General features: G+C 50.5%; 1 protein-coding gene across 1 annotated transcript in view; it reads right to left on the minus strand.

Annotated features, from left to right (window-relative positions):
- SHB (SH2 domain containing adaptor protein B) overlaps positions 1-8564 on the minus strand; it is a 132975-nt gene extending 124411 nt beyond the window's left edge. The window contains 2 exon segments of the mRNA XM_061132184.1: positions 7252-8164; positions 8166-8564. Of these exon segments, the coding sequence (XP_060988167.1) occupies positions 7252-8164; positions 8166-8242 (990 nt within the window). The 5' untranslated portion in view covers positions 8243-8564.
- Positions 8565-22039: the final 13475 nt, after the last annotated feature.

Consider the following 22039-nt stretch of genomic DNA (forward strand, 5'->3'; position numbering starts at 1 on the left):
TATGGTACAGTGGTTCAAAGACCCTAAATCCAGTTTCAGGTCTCACCTCTGCCTTTAATGGCAAGGTGACCTTAGATAAGGTACTTAACCTCTCTGCCTCAGCTCTCTCATATGTAAAAGGGGAATGACAATAGCATCTACTCGACTTTGGGGAGCAGTATGACTAATTCTGCTCCTGCGGAAAGCTCCTTCAACCTGAATGGGTCAACTGCCTCCTCCTCCGAGACGCCGTCCGTGCTTCTCTCAGTTGAAATGAACCTCCTCCTGACCCTGCTTCTCCTTGAGTTCCAAGGAGTCAAGGCTCTGCTCAGCACGGCTTCTGGGCCAGGATGGCTCCCAGCTCACCCACACCACTCTGTTTACAGACAAAGTCCGCCACACAGAACTGTGTGGTCCCTGTGTCCTCACCAGAAGATAAGCTCCTTATGGGCAGGCATGACCCCTCCCCTGGCTCTTCCCTTTTATCCACACAGCTTCTGACAGTGGCCTGCATGTGGCAATCTCCCAGTCACCACAAGCCAAGCAAGGTATAAGGCAGGCAGGGTGGCAGACAGCACCAGCAGCCTGCCTCCATCCCGCAGGAAGAGCCCCACCCCCGCCCCGAAAGTGGGCGGAGATGCCACCATCAGCAGGCCAGCAACCCAGCTTTCTGCTTCAAAGCCACAGATCCCAATTTATTTTCTAGGGCGCCGCCTGACCTCTCCCTTCGCCACAGGCCACTGCCACTTGGCTCTCCCATCACAAGAGGAGAAAGTCAACCCCAAGTGAAACTGCTCAAGGGAGCGTCTGACCACAGGCATGTTCAGCTTTGCTTAAATGACCAGAGGAACGCACCACCTTTTCAAGTTTGCCTTTTAACCCCTACTTTATGGGTCAGAAACGCTTTGGGGCTGGGGAGAGGACGAGGTCAAGGCTTGGGGGTCAAGTCTGGGGAAATCAGTTATGTTCCAAGGTGGTCAGATTAGAAGACAGTCATCTGATCTCCCTCAAGAACACTCAGGTTCCTTGTTGACAAGGGCCAGGGTACTGGGGTTTTGAGTTTTTTTTTCCCTTAAAGGAGCGCACATGCAGGCTCGCCAATCCTTCAATGAGAAGACATGACAGTTACAAGACACGTTTTGTGCAGCTGTCCCTTGGGAAGTGCCAACTCTGTGCATGGAATTTCTCTATGAAATAACTCGGGTGCTGCATTAACATCTCATTTAGGGAACTCAGAGTGAGATGAGGGAAGGGGAGAGAAAAGCTGGCTCGGGGGCCTCTTTGGGGACCACCAAAGCCCAGACTGAAAGAGATGGGAATTGGGACGGGGTGGTATAAGAAGAGGAACATTAACGGGAGGAGGAGATGTACAATGCACATTTCAGCAAATATCAGAACTTTACTATCTCTATCTAAATCACTGAAAGGAGTTAAACAAGTTGATAAAAAGCATACAGGCTTGTAACTCAGACTGAAGGTGTAATCCTGACCTGTCACTTGGTAGTTTTGTGACATTAAGCAAATCAATACCTCTAAGCCTCAGTTTCTTTATCTGTGAAATGGGGCGATAGTGCCCAGGGTAGAGGAATAGCACTAAACTCCCTGATTAATGGCCTCCCTGTATCCCCACCCTCTGCCACAGGACTTCACAGCTTCCCCTCTCTCTCTCTCTGAATACTGGCTGGCCTTATAACTTGCTTTGGTCAACAGAATGCAGCAGAAGGAACAGCAGGCCAGTTTCTAACTTCAAGAAACTGTATGGGCTTCTGTAATTTCTTGGAACCCTGCCACCATCATGTGAACAAGGCTAACTTGCTGGAAGATGAGAGACCATGTGGAACAGAGCCAAACTGAGGCAGCCAAGGCCATCCTAAACCAAACACGTAAGGCAGCCCGGCTAGGTAGGGCTGGCAGGGCTGCAGACCCGCTCCACACTGACCATAGATGCCTGGGTGAGCCAACAGAGGCCAGAAAAACCACTCAGTTGACTTGTGGGTTCATGGATAATAATAAAGACTTACCATTTAAATCAGTGGTTGGAAACTGCAGACCACAGGCCAGCTGCCTATTTTTGTAAATAAAGTTTTATTGGAACACAGCTATACTCTTTAATTTATATACTGTCTGTATGCTTTCAAGCTACAATGGCAGAGTTGAATAGTTGTGATGGGAGCTGTCTGGCCTACAAGCTAAAATTACTCACTAACTGATTGATTCTTTTGCTAACCTCTGGTTTACAACCATCGACTTTGGAGTAACTTGTGATGCAGCGATAGCTAACAGATACAGTACCTAAACCCCTTCTAGAGTGACTGTGAAGATTAAATCATCAATTAAGTGGTCCATCTGAAGCCTGGAGAATATATTTCTTTTCTGAGGAATCAATGGGAAAAACTGGATCTGATAGGCAGCATTTCTCTCACACTACTTTCAAGGGACAGGACTTCAAAGTGTTCCAAGCCAAACCACAGCTACCAAGCTTGGTCCTTACTTTTTCAATCAATTACTTTCTAAGAACTGGAGAATGTGGCTATTAACCAAATGGAAAATGACTCTCAGCTCATGCTTCACCCTGGCTTCAATCAAGCTACACATCACCAATTTGATGTGAAAAGGACATGAAGACTCCAATTCCCAACTCCTCCAAAAGATACACGAGACATTCTCTTCCTTTTGTGGCTCCAGCCTCTCTCTACAATTCCCCCACCACACCCACCTTTCAGAGCCTCCATCCATTCTCTTGGCACCAGCTTCTACCTGGAGAAGCTCAAATGCCACCACCTCGTGAAAGCCCTCCTTGAATTCAGAGACACGAGTTGTGAATTCCTCTCAGCCCTCTGCACACACTTCTGTTCTGGCATGCCTCGTGTTGTGACACTGCCTCATTACCCGACTGTCTCCCAGACTAGATCTTAAAAAGCTCATTTCAACTGCAGATTGAGAAGCTTCCCTCTCGGAAACGCTCTCCACCACTTATTCTCTCCGAGGTCTCCCCTGCCTCGCATGCTGCTCAGAAACTGTTTGCTGAGTTTTTTTTTTTTAAGTTGAACATGATATTATTTATTTCTTTGGAAGCATGTTATTTAACTCAACTCTGTGGATGCTGACAAAATACAAAGTATTGGTACACATCAGCCTGTATTTAAACTTGGGAAACTGATGTCATGGTGCATCTCGACTTTCTCAGCTGCAGTGGAAACATTTACTTAATTATGACAAAAGAAACAAGACTTCAGCAGAAAACGTAAGTGGATAAGACTTGTCTGGCTGCACATAAGGAGACCTACCAAGTTACTGGCCTCTTTGTCATCATTATTTTTTTTTAATAAAGACAACCTGGGGGAATATTTCCACCTACTAAAGTTTCATATTTTCTTCCCAGGAGCTCAGGCCCTCACTGTCTCTCACTGGGACTATATTGTAATTGCCTCCCAACTCCAAACCCATCGACCCCAGACTGCAGCAGCTTATAGCCTGGGATGCTCCTCAACCATGGCTCTGAGTCTATCCTTTTCCTGATTCAACAGTCTTCCAGGCTTTCCCTGTGGGGTCCAAACTCAGGCCCCCACCTTTCTCACACTGTCATCTCTCATTGCCCAAGTGAGGCCCACTGCAAGAAAGCTTTGGTTTCCAAAAACACTCTCCACATTAAGGTTTTATATACACACATGCACACACAGGCCAACACACAGACATACATGCATGCACACAGCACATATACCTAAGGGCTCCCACAGGCTCCAGTCAGCCTTTCCCGGCACTGAAATTACACTTCCATCCCTAGATCCAACTCACAGCTGCCTCCTAGGTGAAGATCTCACTAAATTACCCAAGACAAAAACACTGGGAAACAAACGATGAAAAGGTGACGGGTGTCAGCAGCCTTCGGAGGCTTAGGCCAAAAATTACTGCCAAGTCCTTTTGCAGCCTTTATTCTCTTCCTCCTAGCTTGTCCTTGTACTGAGAGATCTCTGAGCGCAAAATATGTGCTGGGTAAAAGTTGGTTAAATTGAAAACGTGATTCTAAAAGGGAAACTACCCCAAACTGGAGACTGGTTGGTAGCAGGGTATATGTAGCCAGGGGTGTGTGTGCCCTGGGATTCACCCAGGAGAACAGGAGGATGCCTAAGTATGTGTCAGAAGGGGGCTCAGTACTGAGGGGGCAGAAGGGCCCCCAAGATAAAGGTGGCTGGGGGTGGCAATGGAGGCCCTGAAAGGAGGATTTGTGGACCCACAGCTCCTAGCCCCATGCCACAGTAACTCTCAACACAGGCCGACATTAAAACACAGGTCCCGACACAGCTGGGGCATCCAACAGCCCTACGGGTACTTGTTCTATTCCCTAACAGCTGATAAGAGGAAGCTGGGCCAGAGATTAAGTGGGCTAGAAGTAGGTTTTCCTGGATCTGTGGGTGAGGGGCAGAAGGCAGACTCTAGTGTGTTCAGGGCTAGACCTGCAGTGTCCCTGGCTTCCAAAAGCTGTCTGGCTGCAAATAATGTGAAAACCAGGCTACCGCCTGGCTGCTTGACCAGGAATGCAGGGTGGGTATGGGCGCCAGACTAGATGGCAGCCCCACAGAGGGCAGAGATGAAGAGGGCACCCGGAGTGTCTGCATCCCAAAGCAGCTCCGACCAGAAGGCCCAGAGGGAGGGTTAAGAAGCCACTGTTGCACTGGTGTGGTCCCAGGATCAGCTGTGAAAGATACCTGAGAATTTGTTAGAAATACACCTTCTCAGGCCCCACGTGTTTTGACCAGTCCTCCAGGTGCTGGTTTGAGAACCACTGCATAGGATGACCCTCCCCGGTTCCTCCTCCTACTAGCCAGAAAGAACATCTGGCAGCTGCAATCCCTCTGACTCTGAAGATGGCAACAACCTCTTAAAAGATCAAAGGGCTCAAAGTCACAGTCTAGTAGGTAAAGTGCACTCCAGAGCGATCTTTTTTAAAGAAAGCATATCTGCTCATACCATTCAAGAGCTGAATCCCCTCACTGCTTAAGTTACAAGGTTCTCCCCGACCCGGGACCTCCTGCCCCTCTGGGGTCCTGGCCAACTCTAACCTCTCAATTCCTGCCACAAGGCCTTTACCTACAATCCCCTAGAGCACCAGGTTCTCTTCTGCAACCAACCGTAAGAGTGGTCCTCCCTGGCCACCTCCCATTAAGCCCTGCCATTGCAGCACTCATCATGTACACCGCAGCTTGGACCACAGGAGTCACTGGCCCCTGCTCCAGGGCCCAGCAGAGGGGAGCAAGGAAGAACCGTAAGCGACATCTGGTAGAACAAAGCCAAGTTTTCAACACACTTAACACTCCAGCCATTAAACTTCGTATTCCTTGGTATTTGAAGTAGTCTTATTTATAGTTAGGAAAAACCATTTACTAAAGTTTTGAAAACCATAAAGGAAGATCCTAGTGAGTAGGCAGAACCACAAGCAGCGGGAGAGAAAGGAGATTTGCCCACCGGGGAGGTGGTTATGGAATAACAGGGGAATGGCGGGATCTCTCTGGAGAGCTAGGCTAGGCCATCCTTCCATTTCCAGACACTCCAGGTTCTCCCAGATGAGCACCTAGCCAAGCCTGGGCCACACATAAGGCGGCAGGGAGCCTCTCTGTTGTTTCCCTTACAGATGGACCACAAACCCAGAATCTGGGGGCTCCCAGAGAAATCTCCTCTGCCCCCAAGGCAGCGCCAAGGTGGCCACCCGGATCCTAGCCCTTGTCATTTAGGTGTGGCACCCCAAGTGCTGAGGAAGCCCAGAGTCCATGCAGACGCGTCCCCAAACCGGCTCCAGAGGGAAGTGGAATCCATAGGTTACCAAAGCTGCCTTCAACAGACCCAGCGGGAGGCAGAGGTATGCTAGGGGGACCTGGGACCCTGGGGAGAGGAAGTCAGGCAGAAAAAGTCAGGAGGGGCACCGGCTTACTTCTCCTGCCTGGAAAACGAAAAGTTCCCTTCCCAAGCACCAGCTGGCAGGTAGGGGCCTGTCTCCCTCCTGTCTGGACATCCAGTCCTAAAAGAAATTCAGACTCTATCCGTTTCCCCCAGCCCACATCTGGGTGAAAAGTTTACCTTTGGGAGAAAGCAGGGCGGTGGGAGAACAAGAGGGACAGCAGTCTCATAGCCATCGCAGGGCACTGGGCCTCAGATGGAACGAAAGCACTGCCTTCCACCAGAGGCAGACAGAACAAGTATTATTTTATGGGGGAAAGGAGAGTGTCACAGGAGTGTGAAGGGGGAAGAGAGGGCCCAGTCTGGCTGTAATTAACCAGACTGCTCCAAAGGTCCGGGGGATCAAGATAGTCTGATCTGTTAGGGAGGAGAATGTACAAAATCGTCCCCCTCATCCTTGGGGCTGTAAAGGGTAAGGTCAGGAAGGAAGATGAGGATGGGAGGGGTGGTCTCCTTCCAGCTGGCCCGGTAGGCGGACCCCTCTTCCCCCAGCCGGGCTGGAGGAACTGACAGGTCGAAGTGGAGCGCTCTTGTAGACCAGCGCACTTCAACCGGAAAAGCACGCGTGGGGGTTGGGGGGTGGGGGTCGTATTTCTCGCTACAGCTCCAGTACAAAAGGCTGCCCCATTTGGAAACCTGGAGCCGGCGGGGGGGGGGGGGGGGGGAGGAGCAGGGCAGGGCATTTAGAGGGATTTACATATATCCGTTCAGAGACAGCCGGTCTGGATCTGCCATCGAAAATGTGTAATATCCGGCGGGTCCCTTCCCAGCTCTAGACCTCAGTTCCCATCTATAAAGTCAGGGGCGGGAGGAACGGGGGCAGACAAGAATAAACACTCTTCTAAATACGTGGAGAAGGAAACGGCAACCCACTCCAGTATTCTTGCCTGGAAAATCCCATGGGCGGAGGAGCCTGGCGGGCTACAGTGCATGGGGTCGCAAAGAGTCAGACATGACTGACCCACGAACACTTTAATAGTAAGGGCTCTGACTCTCTGACTTTCCTCCTCGAGGGGCTGGTTGGCTGTCTCTTGGACCAGGCTGGGCAGAGAGCTCTCTGGTCAGGATACTTCCAAAGAGGGCACCTGGCTGTGGGTTCAGATTGAGGACCTTTGGGAAGCAGCAGCGTTAAGAGACTGTGTCAGGCCAATGATCGGGGGCAAAGTGCGTGCAAGGAAGCAGAATTTGGTAGCATCGTGGAAGGCCTGACCTCGAGTCCTAGCCCGAAGAGGATGTAGGAACTCGAAACTAGAGCGGTGCCTCAGTGTCCCCGTGCGCACAGTGGCTCTGGAACCTCGAGTGAGGCCAAGGGCGTCTTACCTTGTCCTTCTTGCCGGCACCGCTCTCCTCCGCGGCCGAGGCGCCACACTTGTTGAGTAGTTTCTTGCCGCCGCAGGCCGTCGGGCTCCAGGTCCGGCCGCCGGAGCAGGCGGCCCCTGGGGGGTCGCCGGCACAGCCCGCGGCACTCTCCACCTTAATGAGGCGATGCTTCGGGGAGATGTAGCGCACTTCGGCCGGGGTGGCAGGCCGCCGCTCGCTGCTGCTGCGGTAGAGGTGCGGGGAGCCAGAGGACGAGGACGAGGACGCGGCGGCGCCCGCGCCGGAGGAGGCGCAGCAGCAGCCCGCGGCGCCCGACGCGGACGAGGCGGAAAAGGCGCGCTGGCTCCCACCCGGCTCCCCGCCGCCGCAGTAGTCCAGGCGGCACATGGCGCGCAGTTTGCGCAGCGACGAGCCGGGCCCGTTGTAGGGGTCCTCAAAGTCGCGCTCCTTCTGTGCGCGGTAGGCGCGGATGAGGTCGCTCGTGCTGCCGCTGTCGTCGGGCAGCGATCCCGACGAGGCCGAGAAGCAGGAGGCGGCAGCGGTACCGCAGGACGCGGAGGCAGCCGCGGGGGCCTGCGGCACGGCCTGGGGGGGCTGCGAGGGCCGCTCGCCTCGGCGCCGCTGCTCGCGGTAGTCGGGCCGCGGCGGTTGCGGGGGACTCTTGGTCTTGCTGTTGCCCAAGCTGAAGTACTTGTTCAGCCACTTGGCCATGGCGAGAGGCCGCCTAGGGCCGCGGCGCGGGAGCCGGGTCCGCCGCCGCGGCCATTCGGGGGGCAGCGATGCCGCCCAGGTCCCTCGGCGCCCCGGCCCCGGCCCCGGCCCCGGCCCCGGCGAGGGGCGTCCGGGGCGCCCGCTCCCGACGCCAAGTTCAAGTTCTCTCCGCTGCCTCCTGCCGGCCGCTCCCGGCCTCCGGCAGCTGCAGCACCGCCCTCCGCCTCCGCCGCGCGCCGCCCGGGCTTTGGATCTCCTGCCCCTGGCGGGCGCGTCTCATGGGATCCCCGCCGCGGCCCCACGGATAGCGAAAGGCCCGGGCGCCCCCCGCTCCTCAGACGCTCTGGCCGTGCGCTCTGCCGCGGAGCGCGCTCCTGTCCCGTCGGAACCGCAGCCTCCGCCTCGGCCGGGATCCGCGGCTGCTGCTGGAACTTGTCGGCGTCCTCGGCCCCCCGCCGCCCCGACTTCTTCCTTCCTGAGAGCGCTGGAGCGAGCTCGGCCCCCGGCCGGCGAGCAGTCGGGCCGGAGAGCGAGCGAGCGATGCAGGGAGGGAGGCAGCCGGCGCCCGCCCGAGCCCGCGCGCCCGTGTCCGTCCCGGCGGCGCCTGCCGCTGCCGCTGTCGCCGCCTCCCGGACCGCCGCGCGTGTGACACTCGGGCCGCCAGGGCCCGCCCCGCCCCGCGGCCCCGCCCTCCCCGGGCCCGCGCGCGCCCCGCCCCCGGCCCGCCCACCCCCACGCGCCCTGCAGCCAGACCTCGGCCCTGGCCCCGCCCTCCCCGGGCCCGCGCGCGCCCCGCCCCCGGCCCGCCCTCTCAGGCCCCGCCCCGCCCACCCCCACGCGCCCTGCAGCCAGACCTCGGCCCTGGCCCCGCCCTCTAGCGCCCCGGTTCTGGACAGCAGCAGCTCTGCCCTTCAGCACTCGCCACCTCCTGCGGCCGCCTCGGCGCCAGCCCCCGGATCGCGCCTGAGGGCGCCGGGGTCCCGCGGCGCAGCCGGCCCCGCCCCGCGTGCAGCCCGCCGCCGCCTTGGGCGAGAGATTGCCAGCCTAAACCTGCGGCGCGTAGAGGCCAAACCTTCCCCACCCCGGCACCCGCGTGGTGTGTTCTCCAGGGATCCCCACTTTAGGGGACAAGGGGCATTTTTAGTCCACGGCGTGACCCTCTTAGAGGAAATGCCGTGCCGAGACCCTTAGGAACAGGGTGTCTAATTCTCTGCTTAAACGGACGAAGACTTCGGTTCAACCCTCGGTGCCAGACCATCCGAGGATTCTTTATGCAAATGAGCGCTTTAGCCATCCGGACGACCTGGATTGTCTGCAGGGGCCTGGCCCCCTCACCAATTGGAAAGCCAAGCTAAGGGGAGATCAGATTGTTTGCTTACCTTTTCACCTCTGAGGAAGTCTTGGCTTTTACCCTGATCAGTGCCAACCTGGCAGAGCTAGCTGTGGGAATGTTTAATGCCTAAAATTGTAGGAGCTAGCAACACTCCATTTAATCCAGGGCCCTCATTTTACTGATGGAGAAACTGAGGCTCGGAAGAAGGTCACCCAGGTGGGTCTGGATGTCAGTTCCTGGTCTGGAGGTGCCAAAATTGTGTCATTTCCACTTGTCTCTACTTTGCAGTTTAAGATCGTCCTCTGATTATTAAAATGAGGAAACTGAGGCCGAGGGAGGAGCACAGTTTGCTCAGGAAGGCTTTTCCTGAGAGGAGCAAATATTCTGCGGAGACCAAAGAGTTAACTGCCTCTAGAGCCGGTGCTCCTTTGAATTTGGCTGATCAAGCCCCAGACTATGACATACCCTTAAGGTGTAAGACTGAGAAATTCTCAAAAAATGCTGATTTATTAAGATGATAGTCCAAATCATTATCACCACTTGCAACCTGCATATTACAGATGGGCTTTGGGGAAATCTGTTTCCGGTATCCTGCAGGAACAGCAGGACCTTTTAGTGCTGGGAGCAAGGTCTGTGACTTCTCTGGCCTGGACTGGAGGTGGAGGTCAAACAGTTTGAGGCTCTTGGGTAGGTAGGGCCTCTTCCCCTGCCTAAGGCCACAGTGGGGAAATGGCAAAACCAGGAGTCCAACTGGGATCTTACTCTGAAGCCTGAGCTGTGTCAACTCAGCCACCCACAGTAATCCAGTGGAATTGACTGCAAACTCCCTTCAGGATCAGGCTGTTCACTCTTTCCCTCTGGTGAGACAGGACTGTAGTCATCTATGAGCCAGTTAAAGTTTACAAACCCAATATATGACACACAGCCATATATTACCAACTACACAGCCCCTTCATTGCCTGAGATCTACTTATTTGGAATTTCATGGGAAATAATCTAGGATGTGGGGGGTGTGTTGTGTCTGGGGATGGTGGGAGGACCCAGAAGTTGACCTGGACCAAAATGTTCATCTTGAATGTCCCTAGACTTAACTGTCTCAAATTACCCCTTAAATCATTCCTCCACTTTATAAGCACTTAATTATCCCGCAAGTAAGGGAAGCTCCAATAGAAAACCTGAAAGGTGAGGATATCCTCACTGTGAATCCCACCTTTCAACCAACCACAAATCCTCCCCTACTCCCTCCCTTCCTATCTCTGCTTCCAGGTTTAGGAAGGAGGAATGGTCAGATGCTGGCAACAGGCCAGGCCACCCTGGGCAAGACAGGCTTCTCCAGGCTCTAGAAACTTGTTCCCTGCATGTGGGTTGCACATGGAAGAATTATCTCTGCCTTTTCCAAAAGTTTAGGAAGAGAAGTTATAGTTCACAACTTATTTTTTCCATTTCACTTTCAGCGGGCCATGGGGTCAGACCCACTTTTCCATGTGATGTCTTTGCTGGGGTATAATTTGCAAGCCAAAATTATTGTAATGCTATAGTATCATGCCAAAAACTTCCAGAGCACTTGTGTATCTGCTTAGCCCCTACACATTCTGTATATAATTAACCCTCCTCAGCATCCCTACAATCTGGTGTTATTCCCAGTTTACAGATGGGGTAACTGGCCTAAGGTAGTGTTTATTTCAAGCAGGCAAAAAAACCACATGGGTGTTTTTCTTTGGGAACTAATAGCGACATCTTACAAAACTCAAGAGTCAGAAGTAATCACTGTGAAAAGAAACAGAAAATGTCCTGAAAGATGATGTTGGAGAAGCACTGTGTCAAATGGCTAGAGAAGAGGGGAACTTGTAAGAAAGGGGTCAGAGCCCTACAGATGGTTAAGCTAGATAGACTCTTCTTAGAAAGCCAGGGACCCCATTTCACAGGGAGAAACCTGGGACCAATGAAGAGAAGAGACTGAATCGGGAGACATGACTGGGATTGACACCCAGTCTCTTTGGTATCACAAATCCAACCCGATGCCTGTCATTCTTGGCATGTTTTACCTTTAAATCCCCCGGCCTGCCTCTTGCCCCCAGTTTTCTTATTGGAGGGGTTGGGTATGCTCCTGTTTCTGTCTCTGCCCTGTTTCAACTTCTCACTTTTCTCTGCACCCTCAATATCTAGAGGTATGCTCTGCCATTGGTAAAGGCCTGGAAAAATGATGCCACCAACCCAACAGATTCATCTACTTTCTCAGTTCATTTTGTCAAATGTTAATGTCACTTCCTTGCTGTGTGCCAGCCCAGGAGTCTGAGCTAAAAGCATGGATTCCAGAGTCATTAATCCTCAGTGAACATCTGAAACAAATCCCTCAGTCATTCTTGACACCCTTTTTTTTTTTTTTTTCCACTCCTGCTCCATCCAACCGTCAGCAAAGAATATGCAGAATCCTACCACGTTTCACCACCTCTACTGCTTCCATCCTGGTCCAACTCCTTAATCTCTTGACCGAATCATTGCAAGTGTCTCTCATCCATTTCCCTGTTTCTCTCTCAAAACAGCAGCCAGTAATCCCATTAAAAATGAACCTGGGGAGTTCCCTGGTGGTCCAGTGGCTAAGCCTCCATACTCCCAATGCAGGGAGCCTGGGTTTGATCCCTGGTCGGGGATCCCACAGGCAGCAACTAAAAGATCCTGCATGCTGCAGCTAAGACTTGGCACAGTCAAATAAGTAAATAAAAATAAATATTTTTTTAAATGTATAAAAAAATGAATCTGATTGTATCTCTCCCCTCTTCAATGAGTAATGAGTTTATGTGCTCAGTCATGTCCAACTCTTTGCAACTCCATGACTGTAGCCCACCAGGCTCCTCTGTCTGTGGGATTTCGCAGGCAAGAATAGTGGGGTGGGTTGCCATTTCCTTCTCCAGGGGATCTTCCCGACCCAAAGATCAAACCCATATCTCCTGGATGCAGGCATTCTTGACCTGCTGAGCCACTGGGGAAGCCCTCCGCTCAAATCTCCCATTAAATCCCCATTTTCCTAAGAATAAATGTGAAAATCCTTATAGTGGCCCATAAGACCTCAGATGACCTAGTTCTCTTAAATTCCTGACTTCATCTTCTACTGTCCTCTCTCTTGCCCCAAACAGGCAGCCTCTTTGCTGTTTCTTGAACTTCTCTCAGGTTGGGTCTTTGCACTACATCTCTGCCTGGAATGCTTCCTCCAGCTGACCCCTGGTTCAACATTCGCTCCCTTCTGGTCTTTATTTAAATGATAGTTGCTGTGAGACCTCCCCTAGGCACCATATCCAGAGTTGTCCCCACTCAACACTTTCTGTCCTCATCTCTGCTTCATTTTTCTGAGTATCACTCATTCCCTTTTCACATCCAGCATGTTTGATGTACCTTCCTTGTTTATTCTTTATCTTGCCCCACAGTGGGGAAGGGATCTTTGCTTTTTGTTCTCTGTATAAATTCCGTGTCCAGAACAGGGTCTGACATATAGTAGACTTGTGATAAATATTTGCGTAATGAATGAATGAACATGAGTGATTGATCGTGGTGGGTAGAAAGGCAGAGGGCTAAAAGTACATCATCTCTCTGCCTCAGTCCTGGTGCTCGTGGCTTGGGCTTTGGTCTGGAGGTGGGAGCATGTCTGACTTGCTGCATTTTTAAAGCAAATGTGCTAGAGTGTTCTGTTCCCAGACGATGTCTCCTCCTTGGAGGAAGCAGAAGGAGATTCGTCCCTGTTTTCCCAGCATCTGCAGGGGTTTCCAGGAAGGTTGTGGAGTCCAGGCAGCCCCTTCCACACAAGTCCCAGTCATCCAGACACACAAGCCTGTCCGCGGTGTCACTGAGCCAGCTCTGTTGTTCCCTCCACCTCAGGTACAACTAATCTTAGGAATCTCATTCCTGGCTGAAAGATAATCCTCTGTATCTAGATTAAAGGCTGTGTTTTGACCATTACTGTGCATTGAACATTGAGCCGACAGTTTAATTGAGCTGTTTATGCCGCTGCCTTGATCTCTTCCCAGAGAATTTACAACTAATTCCAAGTGTCTCTGTGAATTAAGTGGGCCTCTCCCAACATTTTCTGCCTGTCGTTTGCCTGTGCCAAATCCCACTTGTCCTTGTGTTACCCAATTATGCGCTCTCGCTCATAGCTGTATCTGGCCGGGACCACTTCCAGCCCGCTTCCTCCCTGAGATGGCCATTAGTGACATGCCCTGAGAATGACTATACCCCAGGACAGCCTCGGTGGTACCTGCAGCAGTAGAAAGCGGGGTGTAGGTGAGGACTGGGACAGTAGCAGAGAGGACACAAATCAGACTCAACCCTTTGAAGTCACCTCCAGGCGACTGATAATAACCCCCTAACAAGAAAAGGGTGCAAGTGTCTTTAGCACTGTTCGGTGTGATGGAAGGAAAAGAATTCCAGATGGAGGTCAAGACTCCTGATTTCTTATCCTGGCACTCTTCTGACTTCCTATATGACCCCTGGGAACTTGGTGTTACTATTTATACAATGGAAGCTGGCAGATCCTTGTTTCTCCTTCTATGTCATGGAGCATCTATGGGCAGAGTTGCCAGAATTAGAAAAAAACAAAATAACAATCACAAAAATGGACATCTATGCAATATTTGGAATATTCCTATAGTAAAATATTATTTGTTGTTTATTCAGAATTAAAATTTAACTGTGAAACGAAAGTCACTCAGTTGTGTCTGAAGACTCTTTGTGTCCCCATGGACTGTAACCCACCAGGCTTCTCTGTCCCATGGAATTCTCCAGGCAAGAATATTGAAGCGGGTTGCCATTCCCTTCTCCAGGGGAGCTTCCTGACCCAGGGATTGAACCTGGGTCTCCGGCATTGCAGGCAGATTCTTTTCCATCTGAGCCACAGGGGAAGCCCCAAATTTTATTGAGTGTTCTATATTTTATCTGGTGATCTCAGGTAAGTGGGCCCACAGAAGGTGAAGGGGGCTCCCCATGCCTAGTGCAGCCTCCACTGATGAAATGGACCAGAGCAGACTTCTCGAGTCCCGCTGAGTGTTAGAATCACCTGCAAAGCTTGCACAGTGCCTGTCTCCAGTCTGCTGTGGTTGTTTAGTCCCTATGCCGTGTCTGAGTCTTTTGTGACCCCATAGACTGTAGCCTGCCAGGCTCCTCTGTCTGTGGGATTTTCCAAGCAAAGAATACTGCCATTTCCTTCTCCAGGGAATCTACCCAATTCCTGAATCTTCTCCTGCTTTACAGGCAAATTCTTTACCACTGAGACACCAGGGAAGCTCCAGTGACCCGTCTGTATTTCAGACCAGTTAAATCAGAATTCTGAGCGTGGACTCAGGCGTTAGTCTACCCTTTTTTTAACTCCCCAGATGAGTCCAATGGACAACCGAGTTTGAAAACCACTGAACTGGAGCAAGGATTCTTAAAGTGAGGCCCCTGGAGCTTTCCTGATGATCCAGTGGTTAAGAGTCCACCTTCCAATGCAGCAGACGTGTTTTAGATCCCTGCTTAGGGAACTGAGATCCCACATGCCACAGGGCAACTAACCCCACGCACTGCGACCAGAGAAAGCCCATGTGCTGCAATAAAGACCCAGTGCAGCCAGGAAAAAAAAAAAAAAGCTGAGGTCCTTGGACCAGCATCAGCCTCACCTGAGAACCTATTAGAAATACACATTCTGATTTGCAGAACTTCAGAATCAGAAACTGGGTGTTCTGGCGCAGCAAGCCCTCCAGGACCTGTGCTGTAAGTGAAGTTTTAGAGCCAGTTCAAAAGTTCCTTTGATGACAGTAGGGCGCCTGATCAGCAAAGGGGTGCTAGGAAACGGAATTAGTTGAATTGCTTTGCCGTGATGCATCTTAATGGAGAAACTGCCTGAGCTCTGGCGATTGCAGCCTAAATTATGGAGTTTGCACCCTACCAAGTCCGGTGACTGTCTCAGTCTCAAACTTCGGTCTGACGGCAGTCTTGGAGGCCCCCACACCTGGCAGGCTCCAAGCCTGTCAGGATGGGCCAGAAAATGCCATCAGTGGGCTGGAGACGTCTGAGGGCATAAAATTCTGGGTCAGGGAGACGGGGCTTGGAGCCTGTGGACGAGGAAGCAAAAAGTGTGACAGAAAAGAACCAGACAGGGTCAGAGGGGCCGGAGGTCAGTCCAGGTCCCAAGGAGGCCTTGAGACACAAGGATAGCTCCAGGGCTGGTTAGACTCAGGCGCTGCTTCTGCAAGGAGCCAGGGCCAGGGCAGGCCAGAGCTGAGCTCACCCGGAGGAGGTGGGGAAGGGTGGCTGTTTTTGCTTTGTGTGAAGAAGCAAGTGATGATTCAGAACAGGGCAGCATTTTTCTCCTGCCGGGGAAGACTAAAGTATAAGCCCATGAGCCCCGGCAGGCCTTTGTCTCTGTAGGCCCCTCAGTCCCTGGCTGATCTGCTTTGGGGGCGCCTTTGTCTCTGTAGGCCCCGCAGTCCCTGGCTGATCTGCTTTGGGGGTGCCATTGTCTCTGTAGGCCCCGCAGTCCCTGGCTGATCTGCTTTGGGGGTGCCATTGTCTCTGTAGGCCCCACAGTCCCTGGCTGATCTGCTTTGGGGGCGCCCGGTGTCCAGGACATGTGACTTTCATGTCCTGGAGAGAATCCTGGAGGGCAAGGAACAGGGGCTGTGCGCAATGTGTTGCTGCCCACTCCCAGAGTTCGCTCAGCACCGGGCAAACGTTAGGCCCTGAGTGACTGTGTGTGGAATTGAATCCAATAGAGATTCAACAAAGCGGGGGGGGGGGGGGGGGGGGGGGGGGTCTTAAATACGAATTATCACCTCAGGCCTTAATAAACCACACCGATGAGGAGCCATAGACGTCCCACATGCAAGAGGGCACTTGTCACCCCTGGAGTATCACTGCAGACTCTCCTCCAGGCTGGCTGCCTGACTTTCGCCCTTCTCTCTGCTCAGCACCCTTCCTATCCGAGGCCCGGCTCCACCGCACTGCAGGGAACATTTGAAAAACAGGCACACAGGCAGCAAACACTGAAACCTCCCAGGTGACACTCACCTGGGTTCTAATGCCAACGACTTTGTGTGCAAAGCTCAAAGCCTGAGGTCTTTAATCTGATTCTCCTTACCTCCGAAATACACTTTGGAGTTCCTGAAAATGCACGTGTGTATGTGCGTGCGAAGTCGTTTCAATCGTGTCCAGCTCTTTACAACCCCGTGGGCTGTAAACGGGATGATATTACTTTAAGTCCTACAGTTGGGAAAGGGATTTATTTCTTCAGTGTTAAAGTGCACACACACACGTTCTTCTGATGCAATTTCCATCCTTTCCTTTTGATTGTAATATTTAAAGACAATTTTTAAAAGTCACTTTCTTTCCATGCATGATTTTCTCCTGCTACATTTTATTTTTTTGCCAAGCTGTCATGTGAGACTTTCCTGGGAGGGTGCATTGTTCTTAGCCAGAGCCAGGAAAGAGTTAAAGCTGTATTGGACAGTCTGTCTTCCGTCTCAGCTTGAGGGTGGGGTGGGGGTGGAGACTACCCAATTGTCTGTCCTTCTTTTCCCCTCCCTGGGGCTGAGTGCAGGATGTTGAATCTCCCAAAATAACTCGGACCCTGTGTGTAAATGCCTGCCCAGAGCCTGCTTGGAATAGAAGATTCTCAGGGTCAGAGAGGAGCTTAAATAATCTGATCTCCTGGCTGGAAGAGAGAAGGGCCCAGCACCTTCTAAATCAGATGTCTGCTACCATGTCGTCAGTGGACCGCAGGAAAACCAGGTGACCGTTGTCAACTTCTTTCCCTCAGGTGGCATCCCATAGTGGACTGTCCCCAAGGAGAGGCCTGCAAGGCCAGTGGGAGAGGTCCCATCAGATCCTGGGCAGAAGCTAAGTGAGCCTCTCCATCACTGGAATTCCTGGAGATTTGGGGGTTTACATGAAGCTGTAGGATCACCGCTTACTGCACATGCCCAGAGGTTGGAACTGTTGGTTTTTGAGGCTTCCCAGAGTCACAGTGAGTGGACGGGCTCCTTCTGCCCGGGCCTTGAGCCCCCTCTGATCCCTCTTGTCCCAGAGTTCAGACAGTGATGGACTTAGGAACAGCATTTCATTCATGTACTTTGAGTCTGGAGCCGGCAAAGCCCAGAGAGAAACATTGCTTTCCCTGGTGTCCTGCTTTTATCTTTACGCACAACTCCATTCATATTTCCGTTTGTTCCCATTTGTGGACATTTTTGTGGAAGACATAAACTTTTTATGTTATTATTAGGCTCTAACCACAGGAATCCACTTCTCCAGTGGACCTATTTAGCTATAAAGTAGCACATTCACCGTGGCCACGACGTGGGTCAGAAGAGTTTAAACTTGTAATTGTGCCTCAGGGTCACCTAGGAACTGTCTTAGAATTAGAATGTGCAGTGGCAACACACTGGCGAGAAGCTGACTCAGAACCTCAGGGGCCCCAAAATGTACATTTTTACATGAACCACAGCCGATTCTGTTCAGATGGGCCAACTATCCCACTTTGAGAAGCTCATGGCTCCCACTTTGAGAAGTTCATGGCCAGTCTCTGAGCTCTGATCCATAGTGTAAACCAGCAAGTCGCGGGTAGAGGCATTTTTTACTTTTGTCCCCAAGATGCGATGTTCAGAGGGCTGGACTGCCTGTCTCTCATGCAATAAGTGTCCCTGCAGGGCTCCATGTCACCTCAACTGTGCATTCTACAGGACACACAGCTGTTCTTATTTATACTGAGCAAGTCTCCCTCCATGGCCGGTATAACGGATTCTAAGAAGTGGGGCTTAGGCAGGAGGTAGGAAGGAGAACAAATGTGAACACAGAACACAAGAGGATGCTGAGCCCAGCTCAGGACCTGAGGACTCAGGGGTCACAGGGCCAGTAAGTGCTGGACTCAGGCATGTTTGACTTAAAGCCCTCCTTTTTTCTGTCCTTGGTTTTTTTGTTTTGTTTTGTTTTTTTACTGAAATGGGTGCATTTTAAAACTTATTCAACTTTTTTTGGGAAAAATTTCAAACTAGAGAGAAATAGCAAGAATAGTACAATCAACTCCACAGACCCTTTAATTGTTAAACCTTTTGTTGTATCTGCACTCTATCTACTGTTGCCAGAAACACAAAAACCAAAACCCCTTGCCATGAGACTGTAAGTTCAGTTTCATTTGGGGACTCACTGAGGACTACAGCCCTGGAGATAGCCTCTCAGATAGCTCTGAGGAACTGCTCTGAAGAGGTTGGGGTCGGGTGGGGGGGAGATGATAGGATTTTGATGAAGGGGATGCGTGCAATTGAGGACACATCTCTGCAGAAAGTTGCCGCTGGTCACAAGAAGCAAATGTCTCCATCAAGGATTATAGTGCTTTTCTAGCTATGAGACGATGTAGGAAATCAGGTTCATAAAATTTCCCCCTGAAAACATCTCTCTCTGAAGGCCTGTTCTGCCAGTTTTCCAAGATCAGAGTGTCTCCTGATCTCCATGCTGAGCTCCTTTCAGGGTGTGTTAAAGGTCAGTGACTGCAGTGGATAGTGACTTCATTCTGGTAGAGCCAGATGGTGAGCAACATTTTTCAGTTGTATCTATCCATCCATCTATACATCCGTCTATCAGTTACGCTAATCCATTTGAGAATGACTTGGAAGTATTTGATTTACTCTCAAATATTTCAGCTCATCTCCAAAGAGCAATGGCATTCTTCCACAAAACTACAATAAAATGATCCCACTTGGGAAGTTTAACATTAACACATTACTATTTGATATCTGGTTTACTTTAATAATTGTTTATAAAATGTACTTTATAGTATTTCTTTCTTTTTTTTTTTAATATAAACCTCCAATTCAGGATCATTCATTGTATTGACCTGTTGCATTTCTTTAGTATGCTCTCATCTTGAGCTTGGCTTTCCAGTCATTATTTTTTGTCTTTTATAACACCGACATGTTTTAAGAGACCAGGCCAGTTGTTTTGCAGAAATCCCTCAATTTGGATTTGTCACATTGCTTCCTCATGATTATAATCTTCTTTAGGCTTCATGTCAGAGGGACAAAGGCTTTGCCCTTTTGATTATTCTCCACTGCCTCTCACCAGGTGTGGGTCAAAGTTGGCCTTTTGTGCTGTTGTAAGGACCAATGTTGGAAGAAAAGCAGCATCAGTTCAGTTCAGTCGCTCAGTCGTGTCCGACTCTTTGCGACCCGATGAATCGCAGCACACCAGGCCTCCCTGTCCATCACCAACTCCTGGAGTTTACTCAAACTCGTGTCCATCGAGTCGGTGATGCCATCCAGCCATCTCATCCTCTGGCGTCCCCTTCTCCTCCTGCCCCCAATCCCTCCAAGCATCAGGGTCTTTTCCAATGAGTCAACTCTTCTCATGAGGTGGCCAAAGTATTGGAGTTTCAGCTTCAGCATCAGTCCCTCCAATGAACACCCAGAACTGATCTCCTTTAGGATGGACTGGTTGGATCTCCTTGCAGTCCAGGGGACTCTCAAGAATCTTCTCCAACACCACAGTTCAAAAGCATCAATTTTTCAGTGCTCAGCTTTCTTCACAGTCCAACTCTCACATCCATACGTGACCACTGGAAAAACCATAGCCTTGACTAGACAGACCTTTGTTGGCAAAGTAATGTCTCTGCTTTTTAATATGCTATCTAGGTTGGTCATAACTTTCCTTTCAAGCAGTAAGTGTCTTTTAATTTCTTGGCTGCAATCACCATCTGCAGTGATTTTGGAGCCCAAAAAATAAAATCTGACACTGCTTCCACTGTTTCCCCATCTATTTCCCATAAGTGATGGGACCAGATGCTGTGATCTTAGTTTTCTGAATGTTGAACTTTAAGCCAACTTTTTCACTCTCCTCTTTCACTTTCATCAAGAGGCTCTTTAGTTCTTCTTCACTTTCTGCCATAAGGGTGGTGTCATCTGCATATCTGAGGTTATTGATATTTCTCCCGGCAATCTTGATTCCAGCTTGTGCTTCTTCCAGCCCAGCGTTTCTCATGATGTACTTTGCATACAAGTTAAATAAGCAGGGTGATAATATACAGCCTTGACGTACTCCTTTTCCTATTTGGAACCAGTCTGTTTTTCCATGTCCAGTTCTAACTGTTGCTTCCTGACCTGCATACAGGTTTCTCAAGAGGTGGGTCAGGTGGTCTGGTATTCCCATCTCTCTGTCTCTTTTTTTTTGTTTTTTTTTTTTACTCTTTTGCATTTTATTGCTTAAATCTTTCATGCATTTTGAAAAACAGACAATTCCTAAAGCTCCCGATAATTCTGCTCATGGTCTTGGAATAAGGAAAATCAGAGGACAAGTTTTCAGAAAGGAACTGAGGGGACATCATTCATGGCTACAATAGATGCAAAGGGTATATGACAGCCCCAAGTACTAACAACTTAGAATTCTCCCATTTCTTTCAGAATTTTCCACAGTTTGTGGTGATCCACACAGTCAAAGGCATAGCATGGTGGAGATGAGTGCAGGCCTCGATGAGCAGCAGGACTGAGCTCAATTCCTGGCTCTGGCCTCTAGCTGACTTCCCTTGACGTATCGGTCAATATTCCTGGCCCTTGGTCTTCTCAATTATAAATGTAAATGGTTCCTGACTTGCAGGGTTTTATCTAACATAAATGAAAAATTTAGCAGACCATCTGATGTATAACTAGCTATAATTTTATAAATGGCAGCTATTATTAAGTCCTTAAATGTGACATACCAAAATGCCTTATTTCTTTTTTCAACACATCTCTCAGCTGCATTTTTCTTGTGCTCTCACCTCTCTCCCATCTTAGGGCGTCTGTCGTCCCTGTGTCCCTCCGGCGCCCACACCTTAACTTGTCCCATAGGTGCCCCCACTGCTTGCCCGTAGTGTGGGCCTTGCCGTCACATCCAGCCGACTTCCTGTTTCCTCATTGCCTTAAGTCTGCAGGCCTGACGCTCAGTGCCTCCATCATCTCACCTCATTCCACCCACCTGAACTTGCCTCCCACTGTTTTTCACAGGGAAATGTGGCTGCTCTTGACTGACTGCTAGCAAATTCTTCCTCTCCTTCTGTCATCAGAGTTATAAATCCTACCCTATGCTCCACCCTTGGGGTGTATGCTTGTATCAGTTAGGATATGGTCATAAACAGGAACTGCTCAAGGTATTTTAAGAAGGAAAGGACTTAATAAAGGACATTAGGTCCTTAAAAAATCATTGGAAAGTCTGGACAAAGGTCAAGAAAGGCCACCAGCTTTTACAGACAGGAATTTGAAGGAACTCAGGAAACCAGTAGGAATGATCATAGCTGCTTCCCATCCTAAGGCCCGAGATTTTCAGGAAAAAACTTAGAGACCACTGCAAAATGTCATCTCTGCTGAAGCCCAAAGTTTGACAGTGCCAGAGGAGGGAAAAATCTGGCTTCTGCCTTATTTTGCCTTTCACATCTTGGTAAGTGCTTCTGCCCGAAGAACTGCTATCTCTGAAGGCAGGGATTCTAGGACATACCCCTCCCAGGCTTCTGGCCCCTTGATAAAGAGAAGAGCATTGAATGGTCAGGCTCCCCTGTGGCTCAGCTGGTAAAGAATCCACCTGCAATGTGGGAGACCTGGGTTCGATCCCTGGGTTGGGAAGAGCCCCTGGAGAAGGGAATGGCCACCCACTCCAGTCTTCTTGCCTGGAGACCCCCATGGACTGTATATCCATGGGGTCGCAAAGAGTCGGATGGGACTGAGTGGCTTTCACTTCACTTTATAGAAGGGTTATCAGCTC

This window comes from Dama dama, chromosome 29, assembly GCF_033118175.1.
Source record: "Dama dama isolate Ldn47 chromosome 29, ASM3311817v1, whole genome shotgun sequence".
Classification (NCBI taxonomy): Eukaryota; Metazoa; Chordata; class Mammalia; order Artiodactyla; family Cervidae; genus Dama; species Dama dama.